This window comes from Gymnoscopelus microlampas (assembly GCF_963454915.1).
Source record: "Gymnoscopelus microlampas genome assembly, chromosome: 8".
Taxonomy (NCBI): Eukaryota; Metazoa; Chordata; class Actinopteri; order Myctophiformes; family Myctophidae; genus Gymnoscopelus; species Gymnoscopelus microlampas.
This window is the reverse complement of record NC_139945.1, coordinates 33,087,116-33,102,217: the sequence shown is the minus strand read 5'-3', so window position 1 is coordinate 33,102,217 and position 15,102 is coordinate 33,087,116. Positions and strand designations below refer to the sequence as shown.

General features: G+C 40.7%; 1 protein-coding gene across 1 annotated transcript in view; it reads right to left on the bottom strand.

Annotated features, from left to right (window-relative positions):
• The window catches only part of pcp4b (Purkinje cell protein 4b), a 42,941-nt gene extending 34,379 nt beyond the window's left edge, over positions 1-8,562 (bottom strand). The window contains exon 1 of the mRNA XM_084064810.1: positions 8,436-8,562. Within this exon, the coding sequence (XP_083920936.1) occupies positions 8,436-8,444 (9 nt within the window). The 5' untranslated portion in view covers positions 8,445-8,562. The remainder of the gene's footprint in view (positions 1-8,435) is intronic.
• Between the last annotated feature and the right edge of the window lie 6,540 nt (positions 8,563-15,102).

The following is a 15,102-nucleotide window of genomic DNA, read 5'->3' as shown; positions in this document are numbered from 1 at the left end:
AAAATCTGCCTCCTAGTGGCGCTATAAAGGCACTGGGCAGATGTGAAAAATGCAGGGCAAGGGTTTTTCCTTGGCCTCTAGGGAGTGCGCATACAAAGGCTTACATAGATCGGTGCAGTTATAGGTAAAAACACGAATCGGCCTGCAATAGCGCCACCATGAGGCTTGAAAATTGTCAAGTGGCATTTTTTCCTCGGCCTAGTGGGAATGTGCGTGCAACATTTCACGGAAATCGCACACTGCGTTCATGATTTAAGGCATTTTGTTCAAAACGGAGGACTCCTGTAAACTTTGGAAGCCAATCTTAGCCAATCCAGGATGGAATATGAAAAATCTGAAAGACCTGTTTTGTTTAATGACTACAGAGATACTGTGTACCGATTTGCATGTTGTTTGGACAAAATATCAAAAAAGTTGTTTGGCAAAATTCGGCCTCCTGGTGGCGCTATAACAGGCCGATCTGAAAAATTCGGAGCAGAGGTTCTGCACTGGCATCCAGAGAGTCTGCGTGCACAGTTTTGCTGCGATCAGCCCAACAGTGGAGAGATTAGCCAGAGATTAGCTGGTCACAGACAGACACATGGACACACGCACGCACGGACGGACGGACGGACGGACGGACAGGGTGCAAAACGTAGTCTCTGCCACGCCTTCGGCCTGGCGGAGGCAATTAGGGGTGCAACAATTAAACAAACTAATTGATCCTGAATCCATTAATCAAATCCTATTTTGGGCATTACAGGTGAAAAACTTCAAAAACCAACAAAAACAAACAAAATAGTGAAAATAGCCCGATCTATAAGCTCACAACGTGTCGCATTTTTGCACAACACCATTGTAAAGTACGACACAGTATAAAGTAGGGCTTAAGTCGTTAATCGATTCTTTGATATATAACAAAATTGTAATTTCTTTTTTTAAACGCTTCTCAATTATTTGATTAATCAAAAAAGTAAGAATATCGATAGAATAATCGGAATGAAAATAATCAACAGTTGCTGGCTGCCCTATTTCACATTCACACACTGATGTGACAGCGGAGTAAACTGTGCAAGGCACCAACCTGCTCATTGGGAGCAGTTAATGTTTCAGTGTCTTGCTCAAGGACACTTCGACACGGCCAGGAGGAGCCAGGGATCGAACAAGTAACCTTCCGATTTAAAAACGGCCACTCAACCTCTGGAGCCACTGGCTGCCAGCCAACGTCGAACTTGCTTTCAACCATTTTAGGAGAGTTGCCTACAAGACAGATACTATCATTTAGTACAAAATCACCATAATTTTGAAATTATTAGGTGCTGATTTTCAAAGATGTTTAAAAGTGGATGAACACCACTTTGAAAAGTACAGAGTGTAGCATTGGGGTGTTTGTTTCTATATGATACATCATTTACCTAACAGCTCTGTTATGGTCTATGGTGACAGCCCATCTCATTTACACACCATAACTAAACCACAGTAATGTTTTGTTAGATACACATCTGTCAGAGTAGAAATACCTAAATACCACCATTGTTAGACAATCCATATATAACATAACAGAGGGAGATTTTCTGCTTAGTGCCAGGGAGTGAGGATTCATTTAGGCAGGGTTGCATTGTAACCCAATGACGTTGGGATATTCGAAAAGGTTAAGCCTTTTTAACCCCCGGGCGCCATTAAGGAAGGAAGGTCTTGGCTCGTGTAGCTTGTCTGCCAGTTAAATACAGCAAACAAGTGTCTGTCTCGCAACGGTTGAGGCTACAACACATTAAATTCTAATCCAGAACCGTCCCCTAATCCAGTCATAGAAGACTATAGTCTAAAAGCTGCTTAAATACTCCTGTATTGGGACAGACCAACAGTTTCTGTTTGTGGGCTTACAAATCTGTAAAACCCAGGATGAGCTTATCTATGGCATTTGGCCGAGCACAAAATGTAGATTTGTAACGTTAGATACAGCTTTGAAGATTAAATAACGGCCTTTTGAATCCGTAGTAAACCCGTTGCTGCTGCAGTCCTGAACTTGACTTGATTACACTTGAAACAATCAAACGTGCAATGAAAAAAGGAGAATTGAGAATATCCAAAAAGAGAAGGGAAAAGAAAAACATCCAGTGAACAATTTTCCCCTCTTGGGCCAGGGCTGATAATGAGAAGGAATTCAAATGAATGGTGTTCACTTCCCTCAGTCCACACAAGATATACTTATGGATCATAACTGAATGTCCTCTCCACACCCATAGTTGAAATAAGAAACTTGGGCCCTGTCTCTGCAGTAACATAATTCCTTCTACCACTTCCAGTGAAAATGATACATCAACACCGCTGCAGAGGATGTATCCAATTGAAAGATCTACAGATGTTAAGACGCCGGTTCTGCAATGGCTAAAGGCAATATACGCCTGTTATAGTTACTGATACAATACGTCTCCCACCCTGAAGCTCACAAAGCCACCCTGAGACCCCCTGAGTGCCATGAAACAATGCATGGCTGTGAGATGATATGTGAAGATGTCAGTCCTGAATGGATATATCTTTATCCCTTCTTCTGGTCAGACTGTTTGATAATATCAGATAAATAATGTAATAAAAACATTATGTTTACCACGTTAACCCAGGCATCCCTAATTTGGCAAAGTTTCATAATTTTCTAAACAAATTAAAAATAAATGAAAAAAACAGCAGTGCATTTGATCGGCTATTTTTGCTCTTTGTCATACAAAGAAGTATAAATGGCTCAAGTGGGGCACTGTTTTTTACAAATCGAACCCTGCAATATCCATCCACAGTATGAACCATGCTCACAGCTTGGTGTAATGGCTTTTGGTCAGTGTGTGCGTATGATTAACATTCATGGCCCAGCAAAAGGTAAACATACTGTAGATAGATTCAAATATGCTATTCAAATATTGCTATAATCAAATCATTGTTTGACAAAAAAACTGTGAAAAGGGGCTCGTGCATGTAGAAATAACATAACTATCTGGGCTGCATTCTAATGGTCTCATTATGTTCCATAATGTAGTCCACAGATGGGCTGACATGTTAGTGTTGCCTGTCATAGAACATAATCCTCCCAATCCCAGACATGTACAGTACAGTACAGTACAGTACAGTACAGTACAGTACAGTACAGTACAGTACAGACACACACACACACACACACACACACACACACACACACACACACACACACACACACACACACACACACACACACAGTGTAAACACACTGAAGCACATGATAGCACATACAGTACATGCAGGCGAAAACGTACAGTAAAGTCTCACACACTCAAAAGTGGAAACGTACATGAGAATCACCTCTTTGATGTTAATTAGTCCAGAGCATGAGGATGTGGATGGGGACGCTGAGGGAAGATCAATATGATCTAAAAATGTCTACAGTACATACTCCATTTGAACTAATGAATCTGAGTCACATCTGGAGTCTTCACTCTTGAATAAGTCATGAGTCATTCTCTGTAGGAAGATGGAGTAACACACCGACAATAACGGCTGACTTTCAAGCTTAACGTATAACGCTCCATCACACGATGGTGACATCCACATAAATCTATAGTATTATGTGCATATTCTATTGTGTATTATGAGTCTTAAAAATAATACAATTATAAACTGCATCCAGCGGATTTCTAAGCCAGTGGCTCTCAAACGTTTTCATTTCAAGGACCCCCAAATTGATATGTTTGGCCGTGGACCCCCCCCCCCCCCCCCCCGCTCTGTTAGTAAAAGTTTGTGCCAGGGACCCCCATAAGAGAGAATGTCTTAAAATTGTTTTGAAAATAGCAGATCTACAAGCTCACAACGTGTCGTATCGACGCGTAGCGAGCTTGTAGATCTGATATTGTCAATTAGCCTATGTAGGGTTTAAAGTGGTTAAACTGACCTTGATGCTATATTAACTCATTTTGCTGGGGATCCCCTGGAACCCCCTCAAGGACCTGTGGGGGTCCCGGGACCCCACCTTGAGAACCACTGTCCTAAGCATGCCTATTATTATTTTCCCATAATGCCCAGCTTCCCATTCATATTAAACTGTAACTACACACCTTCACAACAGGGTGCTTGCTCTGTAATCTCAGGCAAAGCAAAAAGTGGGTGATATCTAATTTTTCCAGAAGTCCCAAGACAATAGTGTAGCAGCAAATCCCACAGGTACAAGGGATAGGTTGTACAGGACACCATAGTATGATTGATTGTGCCAATTGTTTTGGGTAAAGGTTGCCAGTGCCATCACTGGAAAATATCCAGCATCAGAAAGCTGACTTTGAGCCCAACAGTCCTACAGTAGAACGCTAAGGCACTGTTATAGAGAGGAGTGATAACCTACACTACTTTTTATACAATCAGGATTAAAGCGGTGGATGCAGGTTTGAATCCCGGGACATTAGGGCTGTCAAATAATTAATCGAACCTTGAATAAAGCGTCGGAAAGCGTAAGGGTTACAGTTATCATAGACCTACTTGGTAAATAGGTTCACATGTCCGATATCCTATGATGGGAAAAATAATAACACTGATCAGCCTCATGGTGGCACTATAACAGCCCAACGTAATTTTTCCCAGCGTATTCATCAGGTCGGGACAGCCACAATCCATGACTTAAGTCAAGGCAACCAAAATGTCCTAAAATGCACCTTTTTGCACAGTTTTCCATACAAACAATTTCTAATCAAATATAAACGAAAATGAGCCAATCTTTTTAGCTTGTAGATCTGTCATTTTCCAAAAAATGACTGATAAATCTTGAACATTTTTTATAAATGTTTTAATGAAAATAGGAGAGTGCTACTTTTGTGTTCAATTGCACCTGTCTATTCACAAAGTCCTCCTGAAACTTTGAAAGAAGCCAAAAGCTTTAGCAAGATTGTTTGATTTAATGTCTAATCCCTGTTATCGCAGACTCAATTAATTTGCCATAGAACAGAAAAAAAGTCATAAGATTCTAAGACATATGGGCAGGCTGAAACTGTGTCAAAATTATAGCTCGGAGCAATGTACGTGTTCTGAGAAGCAAGTGCATAGTAGACCATTGACTGTAGAGAGAGAGAGAGAGAGAGAGAGAGAGAGAGAGAGAGAGAGAGAGAGAGGGGGAGAGATTAAGGAGGGATGGAAGGCCGCAGTGCTGACCACTGCGGGAGACGCATTCATCCAGAACATGCTAGGTTGCTCTGCTTCAATTACTAGCTTCATGTCAAGCTTGGAATGGTTGAGGGGGGAGGGAGGGATGGATGTGGGGGGAGGCGAGGGGGAGGAAGCATGACTTTGATTGAGAGCAACTCCGCTGTGCACTGGGCCTGACAAAACAAATCAGCTACGCAGAGGAAAAGCATTCTGAATTCCATCATCATCCACCGCCTCTACTGACCATTATCAAGGGGGGGGGGGTCAAGTCCTTCCCTCAGATTGAACATCTCTGAATCAGCAAGGGGGGGGGGTTCTCTTTACTTTGCGTGTCATTCAACAAAAGGCTCAGGTGTCTTTCCACCAGACAGAGGACAGGTGTTTAATTATTCAACAGCTGTTATAAACTCCCGCCATGCTGTGCACGCACGCACACAGTCATTTTTTAGGGGGCGGGGCCATGAATTACCCTTCATGAAGAAGAAGTACTGAGGGAAGTGATGTGCGAGTTCTGCTTTGCTCATCCGCCTCTGAGGTGGTTGAGAGATTGCATCACCACCACCAGTAAACTGTAGGATTGCACTCGAATATCATCATCATCACCCACCCACCCCAGGAGTACAAACATGCAGACTCTCCTTGTTTTTCCCCTTGCACATGGTGTCTTTGGGAGCCTCCGATAGCATGTCGTGTGTTTTTGTGTGGAGGAACTGCAGAGTCAGGGTAGGTCAGCAGTGTGCCTTGGTCAGATGCATGTCCTGCAGACACACTCTTCTGAGGTCTGTCAGTGGAACCTTACAGTACACACACCTCCTTTGGTTGGACAGTCGGGCAGACACCATGTATCTCCATATTTCAACTTTTTACGTTTTTTTTTTCTTCGTAAATGAATGCACTACCTCGTCATACTACAGTGTCACACAAAGGTAGCATTTGTTTTAAGTGGTTAAGTCTGTCTGTGGGTTATATAAATATTAAACCAATGAAAAGTAGTACCAAGAGCTTGTGACTAAATTACAACTACATTGGGTCCATTGGAACACAGCTTATTCTTTTCCATTTTCTGAAAAGTAACAGTTTTGGACGTACAAGATAACTGTGTGATGGACACTTATGCTGGCAGAGTATACACACAAACGCACGCGCACGCGCACACACACACACACACACACACACACACACACACACACACACACACACACACACACACACACACACACACACACACACACACACACAGAAAATGCTAATGCGTGCACAGTTACAGTTAAAGTGCAACAACTGCAAGCACACACACACACACACACACACACACACACACTACATACATTGTCCAACTGAATGAAATCTCACAGATGCCGCTACGAGCAACTGTGTACTGACACCAGTATAAATTTACTGTGTAAAATATGGAATGAAGTACATTCCAAGTGGCTTGTGTGCAAAGTAGCCTACGGACGATGTGTCTCACAAAAAGCACAGAGTTGCCTTCATTGTTTTCATCTCTGCCTTAGTGATGGGTGCACTTGTTTTTTTTTAAAGGCATTTGTGTGTGTGCGTGCGTGGGGGGCATTGATTCAATTCAATTATTTTCTTAGATCGAATACTAAATTTGTATATAATTAGAACTCATTGAATGTCAAGTGAATTGACCCCAGATATGCTTGTAAGAACTGAGAATTCTTAGAATTCTTAGAGACCTTAGAATGTCCACACCCTATAGGCTAATGTTTGTTCAAGAACTGAATACATAAGGTATTAGAATAAGTGGCTAAGTCATGTGATGAGGGTATTTGATTCAACGACAAACATAAAATATTTTTTTTTTTGTGGCTGGCTTTATCTTTAGTTTAGTTGGAACCGATATGTGTAGTATAAATGGCCAATTTCATAACTTTATCACCATTTAGCATATTGAGAATATCACAAGTTGTTGACACGTCTAGCCTAATTATTTAACCCGTGATTGACATTGCCACACCGCCTAGGCTTCAAGGTTTACTGTTAAATGCCAGCGACCTCAATAGAGCAGCGTGGACACTCAAGTAATGAACTTTAGAGAGACTGTGCCGGATGAAATGATCTTATTCTTATTCCCCGACTAAAAGGAGCTATTAATATCCCCCTCCAAACACGTTCAGATGAATGAAGCCCAAACATCTGTGGTGGGGGGCGGGGGGGGGGGCTCAGGGGCCAGTGAGCTGTGGGAAAACCTAACAGCAGTTTTCCATTCCATGCTCTTAACCCCCTGTGATGTTAGTGGGCTGTAGCCTTGGAGTCAGGTCTCTCTCTCTCTCTCTCTCTCTCTCTCTCTCTCTCTCTGACTGTGAATTGAATTATAAGAAGACCACACTGTAGCCTACTATATGGTGGAATCATCAGCATTATAGTCTACAATGTGTATCTAATTCAATCATATGTCTAATACTACAGTATAGTAGGCTATGTGTCTACTATTCTCCCCACACCACTTCCCAAATGATGAAGTCTACTTTGCAAGTGTAGGCTATGTTTAATAGGATGAAGAAAGTTTCTTATCTCCAGTGATAAAAGGACACACTGCCTTGAAAAATAGGCTAAAGGCACATCATTTCCATGTTGATCACACATTGAGCACTCTATTATATATATTTTTTAAAGATTTAACAAAAAATATATAATTATTGATTAATTAAATGATCTAAAAAAGAAGAAAGATCTTGTTGGCAGAGCCTATATGGATGGAAACGTGAAAGATGCGCGGAGTTCAACGCGCGGAGTTTCCAAAGATGATGTCCGCTCGGGAATATCAAAACGCTCGCCCCAAAACAGTCCTCGGAACGGTCACCACCTGGTATTCGTATTCCTAAACTTAACCTCAGCAAACTATGCCTAACCCTAACCCTATTCATAAACTTAACCTCAATAAACCATGCCTAACCCTACACTTATTTCTAACCTTATCCTCAGTAAAACAAATACAAGAATTCAAGAACCGCTGGGGGTGAGCGTGTTTTGGGGCGAGTCTTCCGGTTACGCCGCTCGGTACTTACAGTAGGACACTGCAGCTGTGCAACATCCAACTCAGTCACAACCCTAACACTAATACAGTATGTATCAACACACTGCATGTTCGTTCACTGTTTCAATGAACACAGCGACAAATCACGTTATTTGAAATCCGTCCGTAATGGAACGAGGTGGGGGCTGCTCCACTTTTAATTCTCTACTTACAGAAGCTGTGCGTGTGTTTGCACTGGTACTCGTGCGTAATTACGCCAATTCCAACGATTTCTCTGGTGTAAATTAAAATCAGAAAGTCCTACCTCACTCATGATGGACTGTAATCTCGAGGTGGTCCGCGGTTTCCAACGACTTTGAAGTGACAGCAACAACAGACAGTGTTTTAACAGTAGCTCATCGCCGCGGACAGAGACACGCTTTATAATGTGTGTGAGTCCAACTCCTCCGTGTCATCATCACGTTCCCACTAAACCAATAGGAATGCACTAAGTCACCACCCAATCCCCAGTGGTGGATAGTAACTAAGTACATTTACTCAAGTACTGTACTACAATTTTGAGGTACTTTTACTTTACTGGAGTATTTCGAATTTTTCAATACTTTTACTTCTGCTCCACTACAACTCAGAGGCAAATATGGTACTTTTACTCCACTACAATTATTAGAAAACTTAGTTATTACTTTGTAGATTTTGATTATTATTACAAAACATAGTACATTACCCACTTCAGCCTTATATACATTTTGTCCATTTGAAAATAGCCGATCTATACAAGCTCACAATGCATCACATCTTGTAGATCAGCTATTTTCAAAAGATTTGTATACATTTTATACATTTGAAAACATGTGAAATGGGACATTCTGCATAAGAGTCCTACTTTTACTTTTGGTACTTTGAGTACATTTTGATAGGCAATACTTTTGTACAGTAAAAGTACAAAAGTATTGCCTATCAAAATGTACTCAAAGTTACTTGAGTCAAATTTTTACTCAAGTACATTTTGAATTCCGGACTTTTACTTGTTACAGAGTGTTTCTACTGCAGTATTGATACTTTTACTTAAGTAAAAAACGTGAGTACTTTTTCCACCACAGCAAGTCACCACCCAATCCCTTCAAATATTCATAGGCTGTGTAAGCCTTTTTCATCATCATCATCATCATCATCATCATCATCATCGTCATCGTCAGGGACAATATGCTACTTTTCCCTTTGGCAAAATGCCCACAAATAATTAGAATATAGACTGAAGTATTCATAACTGTCATCATAATTTAAATGTAGCTACAACCTATGTCGTTATTATTCCTAAACAGAGATGTGGTGTATGCCATGGGTAATGGAATATAGGCGGTAAATATTGCTTAAAGGGATATTTCACTTTCAAAAAAACTTTGGGTCATTTTATAGTCTACTCAGGCTTTTGTGAGCCCCCCAGACCGTTTTTAAGTTGCTTGATTCATTATTTAGATATTTGATATTCATTTTATCAGACACGCCCCCTTCCTATACAAACCCATTATAACTTCAAACTCCATTTTTAACATGTTAGATTCATCAAAAACACCCGTCCTTTTTTCTGGTGACTCTCCCTGCCCTCCTAATACGCGAGGGGGCCGTGTTTTTTCGATATTTTTTTTCATTTCTTTTTAATATATTTTTTTGAAAATTTAAAAAAGTAAATACAATAAAAACATTAAATAAAATAAATGAAAAAGGTAATCGAAAAAACACGGCCCCCTCGCGTATTAGGAGGGCAGGGAGAGTCACCAGAAAAAAGGACGGGTGTTTTTGATGAATCTAACATGTTAAAAATGGAGTTTGAAGTTATAATGGGTTTGTATAGGAAGGGGGCGTGTCTGATAAAATGAATGTTAAATATCTAAATAATGAATCACACAACATAAAAACGGTCTGGGGTGCTCACAAAAGCCTGAGTAAACTATAAAATGACTGAAAGTTTTTTTGAAAGTGAAATATCCCTTTAACTCCCAAACACATTGTAAACCAGTCAATGACTTTGTTTCCGTCATCATCATGTAGGCCTACTTCTTTCTACTTTGTTTAGATTAACAATTAGAATTTATTTTGGGTACATTCCCAGACAACAGCTATAGGGGCTTTTCCCAAGATAGATGTGCTTTTAAATCCCCTATAGGCTATTCCCATAGGCTACTTTTCGTTTTCACAGACTAAACAATATTGAGGTTATACTGTTTTTTCTACCCATCTTCCCAACTGCATGTGCCATACATGCCATTCTCACCATTTCACATCCTTTGCACACACACACACACACACACACACACACACACACACACACACACACACACACACACACACACACACACACGTGCTGCATTCTCTTGTTCCGGCAGGTGTTAACAGAAATCGTTTTAGACCAAGGGGACTGGAAGCAGTGCACCCAATGCTTTGATGTGGATGAGACTGGAGTGCTCTATAGTGTCCTCAGTTACTGTCACCTCACCCATGGGAGTAAAGATTACAAATGTTGGCCCAATGTATTCGCTCTGACATGATCTGTAGCTAACTATTGCGCGAGTAAAATGTATGTCTGCATTTTTTTGTTCTGCAACAGTCAGGTAGCAAGGTTTTTTGTTTTGTTTTGTTTTTTTCTGATACATTTACCTGCCCAAATAATACATCTAGAATTGTTGAAAAGAAAATGTTGATACTGTTATATCGAAGAGAAACACTGCACCGTCCAAGTGTCCATATGCACTACATTTCTACGCTGTGAATTCCTCAGTAGGCTAACAATAGGTAATTGGGCCTCTTCCTTGCTTGCTTCACAGGTGTTAACAATTATACTGATTAAGGCTCTGTTCAGGGTGCTGATATTGTGCATGTTGGCTCACTGGAAACACTCTGCTTCTGCTACACCAGTAGGTCTCAGGGTCCAGGGACCCTCATGGTTCCTTGAGGGGGTTCCAAATGGACCCTTACTCTGAGAGTTATGGGGTCCTTGAAATTAAGAAGTGTGAGAACCACTGTGCTGATCTTGCTGTGTATACTGTCCCATGTAAGGGAAGAGGATCATGTCATAGTCCTGCATTTTCCTCAATCAGTAGATCTTAACACTAAAATCGTAGGCTGTACAAATTGGTGCATAACAATCTAAAGGTCGTTCGAGGTTGACTCAGCGCATAGGCCATACGATTGACTGATTCATGTTTTTATTGATACAAATGCATGACATGAACATGTGATAGATGTCAAAAGGATAAAACAAAATAACAATTGAGAGCCTAATTCCATTTCGGTCCTTTGAGTGTAAGTGTGTGTAATCATATAATCTCCAATAAAGACCACAAAAGAAACTACAAAAAACATACAGTATGTTAAGGCACTATTCAGGTGGTAGTTACCCACACTGAAACAAGGCTATACCAAAATGTATGCACAAACTCAATGAATGCTGAATGTGTTTGTAGAGCCATATTATACAGTCTCGTTCCCCAAGCTTGCACTGTACATGAGGTCCTATCGCCATTGTCATCACTGTGTTAATATACTACCATTAACCAAAGTTCTCAATACGTCCCTGCACCATGTGCCACCAATACAAAATAGTTTATGCTTATTGTACTTGGTATATTTGTTTAGTATGTTGAAATGGGGAAATAAATACATGCCACTCAGTTTACACACTCATCTGCAGATTTTGCACTCAAAGAACCACAATGTAAATTAGCTCTCAAGCTTTCTGCGTTTCACCCTTCTGACACATATTATGTTCATGTAAAAGCATTTTTGTCAATAAAAACATCAATCAATCAATCAATCAATCAATCAATCAATGTTTTCTCTCTCTACTACACCTGTCCCTCTATTGCGCGCGCGCGCACACGCACACACACACACACACACACACACACACACACACACACACACACACACACACACACACACACACACACACACACACACACACACACACACCATTTTTGTCAGAATCAATCTCATCTTTAATACAGGAGCCACAGGAAGCAGTTCAAAACAAAAATAGATAGCTTTTCCTTTCCTTTCTGTAGATATACTGTAGGGGCAAAGAGAAGGAAGTCTCCCTTGGGTCTTTGATTGATTGATTGAATGTTCTATTAGGCAGAAATGTAAAACAGCACGAGTACAGTCAAACACTTTGTCTAAAAGGATATATTATATATACAATAATATTACGATGAGTGGTCATACACATATGTGAATACAGGTATTGGAGTTGCATGCAGTAAACCATCACCATTCTGTATCCAAACATGTTCAAAACAACCCGTAAATTACATTAGAGAGCTTTACCTGTTCAAGAGTATATAAGAGGTTCTGGTTTGTGAATTAAATTAAACACACATCAAGCAGTCCTAATTCAATAACCTTAAATATACCCTCACCGGGTCCCCCGGGTCTGAATCATTGACTAGTGAAACGCACAGAGAAAATTGTTTAAAAATGTGTTTTAAAGTGCGCCAAGGAAAGCCCAATCAGTATCCTCTAGACAGAGCAGAATAAAATGGTAACTTACAGCAAATAACTCTAACAGGAAAGATACATTAATGGCTCAAGAGGTAGAATGGCTGTCATGGAAGGGGAAAGTTCCCTGTTTGATCCCTGGCTTCTCCTGGAAGTGTCCCTGAGCAAGAACAGCCTGTTCTCAATGAGCAGGGTGGTGCTGTGCATGGTTTCCTCCACCGTTGGTGTGTGAATGCGTGAATGTAATGCACATTGTAAAGCAAAAGAGAAAGGCACTACATAAAATAAATGTTTATACTTAATCGTACAACTCAGTTTCAGTATTATCTCTATACCTTGACAGACCAAATCATGTCTAGAAAATAGGAAAATATGTGAAAAGGGTGCCATTTCTTCTGAAGCCTTTCAATCGGACACTGCATTCATGATTTGAGGCATTTTGTTCCAAAAATGCGTTTTGCTAAATTAGACCTGGTGGTGGCGCTATAACACGCCAATGTGAAAAGGGTGGCATCTCTTCCTCTGCCTAGAAGGAATGTGCGTGCAAAATTTCACGGAAATTGCACGCTGTGTTCATGTTTTGAGGCATTTTGTTCAAAACGGAGCTCTCCTGCAAACTTTGGAAGCCAATGTTAGCCAATTAGGATGGAATATGAAAAATCAGACAGATCTGTGTTGATCACATGACCATAGAGATACTGTATACTGATGTGTGTGTTTTTTGGAGTAGGAGTAATATATATAAAAAAGATGTTGCACAAATCGGCCTCCTGGTGGCGCTCTAAAAGGCAGATATGAAAAATACAGGGCAAAGGTTTTTCCTTGGCCTCGAGGGAGTGTGTGTGCAAAGTTTCACGCAGATCGGTGCAGTTATAGGTAAAAACACGAAACAGCCTGTTATAGCGCCACCATGAGGCTGATTTGAACATTTTCAAGTCGCATTTCTTTCTCTGCCTAGTGGGAATGTGCGTACAAAATTTCACGGAGAGGGTGCAAAACATAATCTCTCGCCATGCCTTTCAGCCTGGCAGAGACAACAAAAAAAGCGTTCCTTAGATTGGGGTCCCAGAGATCAAATTTTTATCAAATAGGGATCCATGGCCTAATGCACGTGCACAAACGGGTGGTTCTTGAAATCACTGCTGTAGAAGATCCTGGCTATCATGTACATAAAACACAGCGCATAGCCATGTATACTGACTGACTATGTTGCACATGACATACTGAGTATAGCTATGCATGCCGACAGCTGGCAAGTTCTGCTTGGTTGTTAGCTGTCTCTTTTATGTAGGCCGGCCTACGCCCAAGAATGTTATAGATGGACATAGAAGGTAAGCCATATGTGGAATATCGAATGAGGAAACAAGTGTTTGGATCCAGCAAGGATGTCTTACATGGAGATGATTACCCAGAAATCCATTCTACAATTTAAAGTGCAGTACATATTTTCTAATTAAAATATTAACCACATGTCAGGAAACCTATAGTGTCCATATTCAGCGAATGTAGCCAATCCAGTGATTCCACAAGCTCACAACACATCATGTTTATCTTGTTATTTACATCAAAGAGATAGGCAAAGTATAGAGCCCTGAGGCTGAGGGGCCCCTAGTCAACAAAGCATATCTCTGCTGTCCGGCAGGAACCAGCAAACTCCATGTTCATTTTTCAGGAAATGAAAAAAAGTGGAGTTAGGAGGTTTTGTTCATGGACCTCCAAGCTCACAATGAGGTTGAAGGTCAAAGCAGAAAGTTTGAGGATCCAATTGAGTTAGCTGGTTTTGTCAGAAGCGCTTTTAAAGCTTTTTCAATATTCAAATTTGAATGCGGTTCAATATTTTTTTACCAACACACAGACATAAAGGGTGTTCAATGGCCCTGATTTATGGAAAAAAATGCAAAAGCGTCAAATTGGAGTTCGCTGGTTTCTGCTGGACAGGGTTTTTAAATGGTTATCTTCTGGGGCATAAATCACATCTACGTTTTGCAATGGCTAGGAACCCTAAAGCATGAAGTGTAGAGAACCACAAAGTGTTTGAAATGGTTTGACACTCAACTTAATGCTTGGGTCCTGCAGAGTGAAGCTATCCTTCCACTAGCAGATTTATCAGGAAGTGCCATTCCGCTGGATTCCACTGTTTTAACATCCAATTCTGAAGCAATGGTCCCATATATATATATATATATACATACATACATATTATCCATGTGACGCAATGACATTTACCTCAAAATGTAAATGTCATCCATGGCGCCACTGGCTCTTTGACGCCGCGTGCACAGGTGATCAGGAACTGGACAGAGTATTCTCTGCAAGGAGGTCGACAGCGGAATCTGGCAAAACAGCACTTCCTACGAAAGCTGCTATGGTGAAAGCATATAGCTTCACCCAGGACCCAAAAGGTAAGTTAAGTGTCACCATTTCACCATTTGAGTCTTTAGGGTTAGAAGGGTATGGTTCCATATCAGAGTCAATAT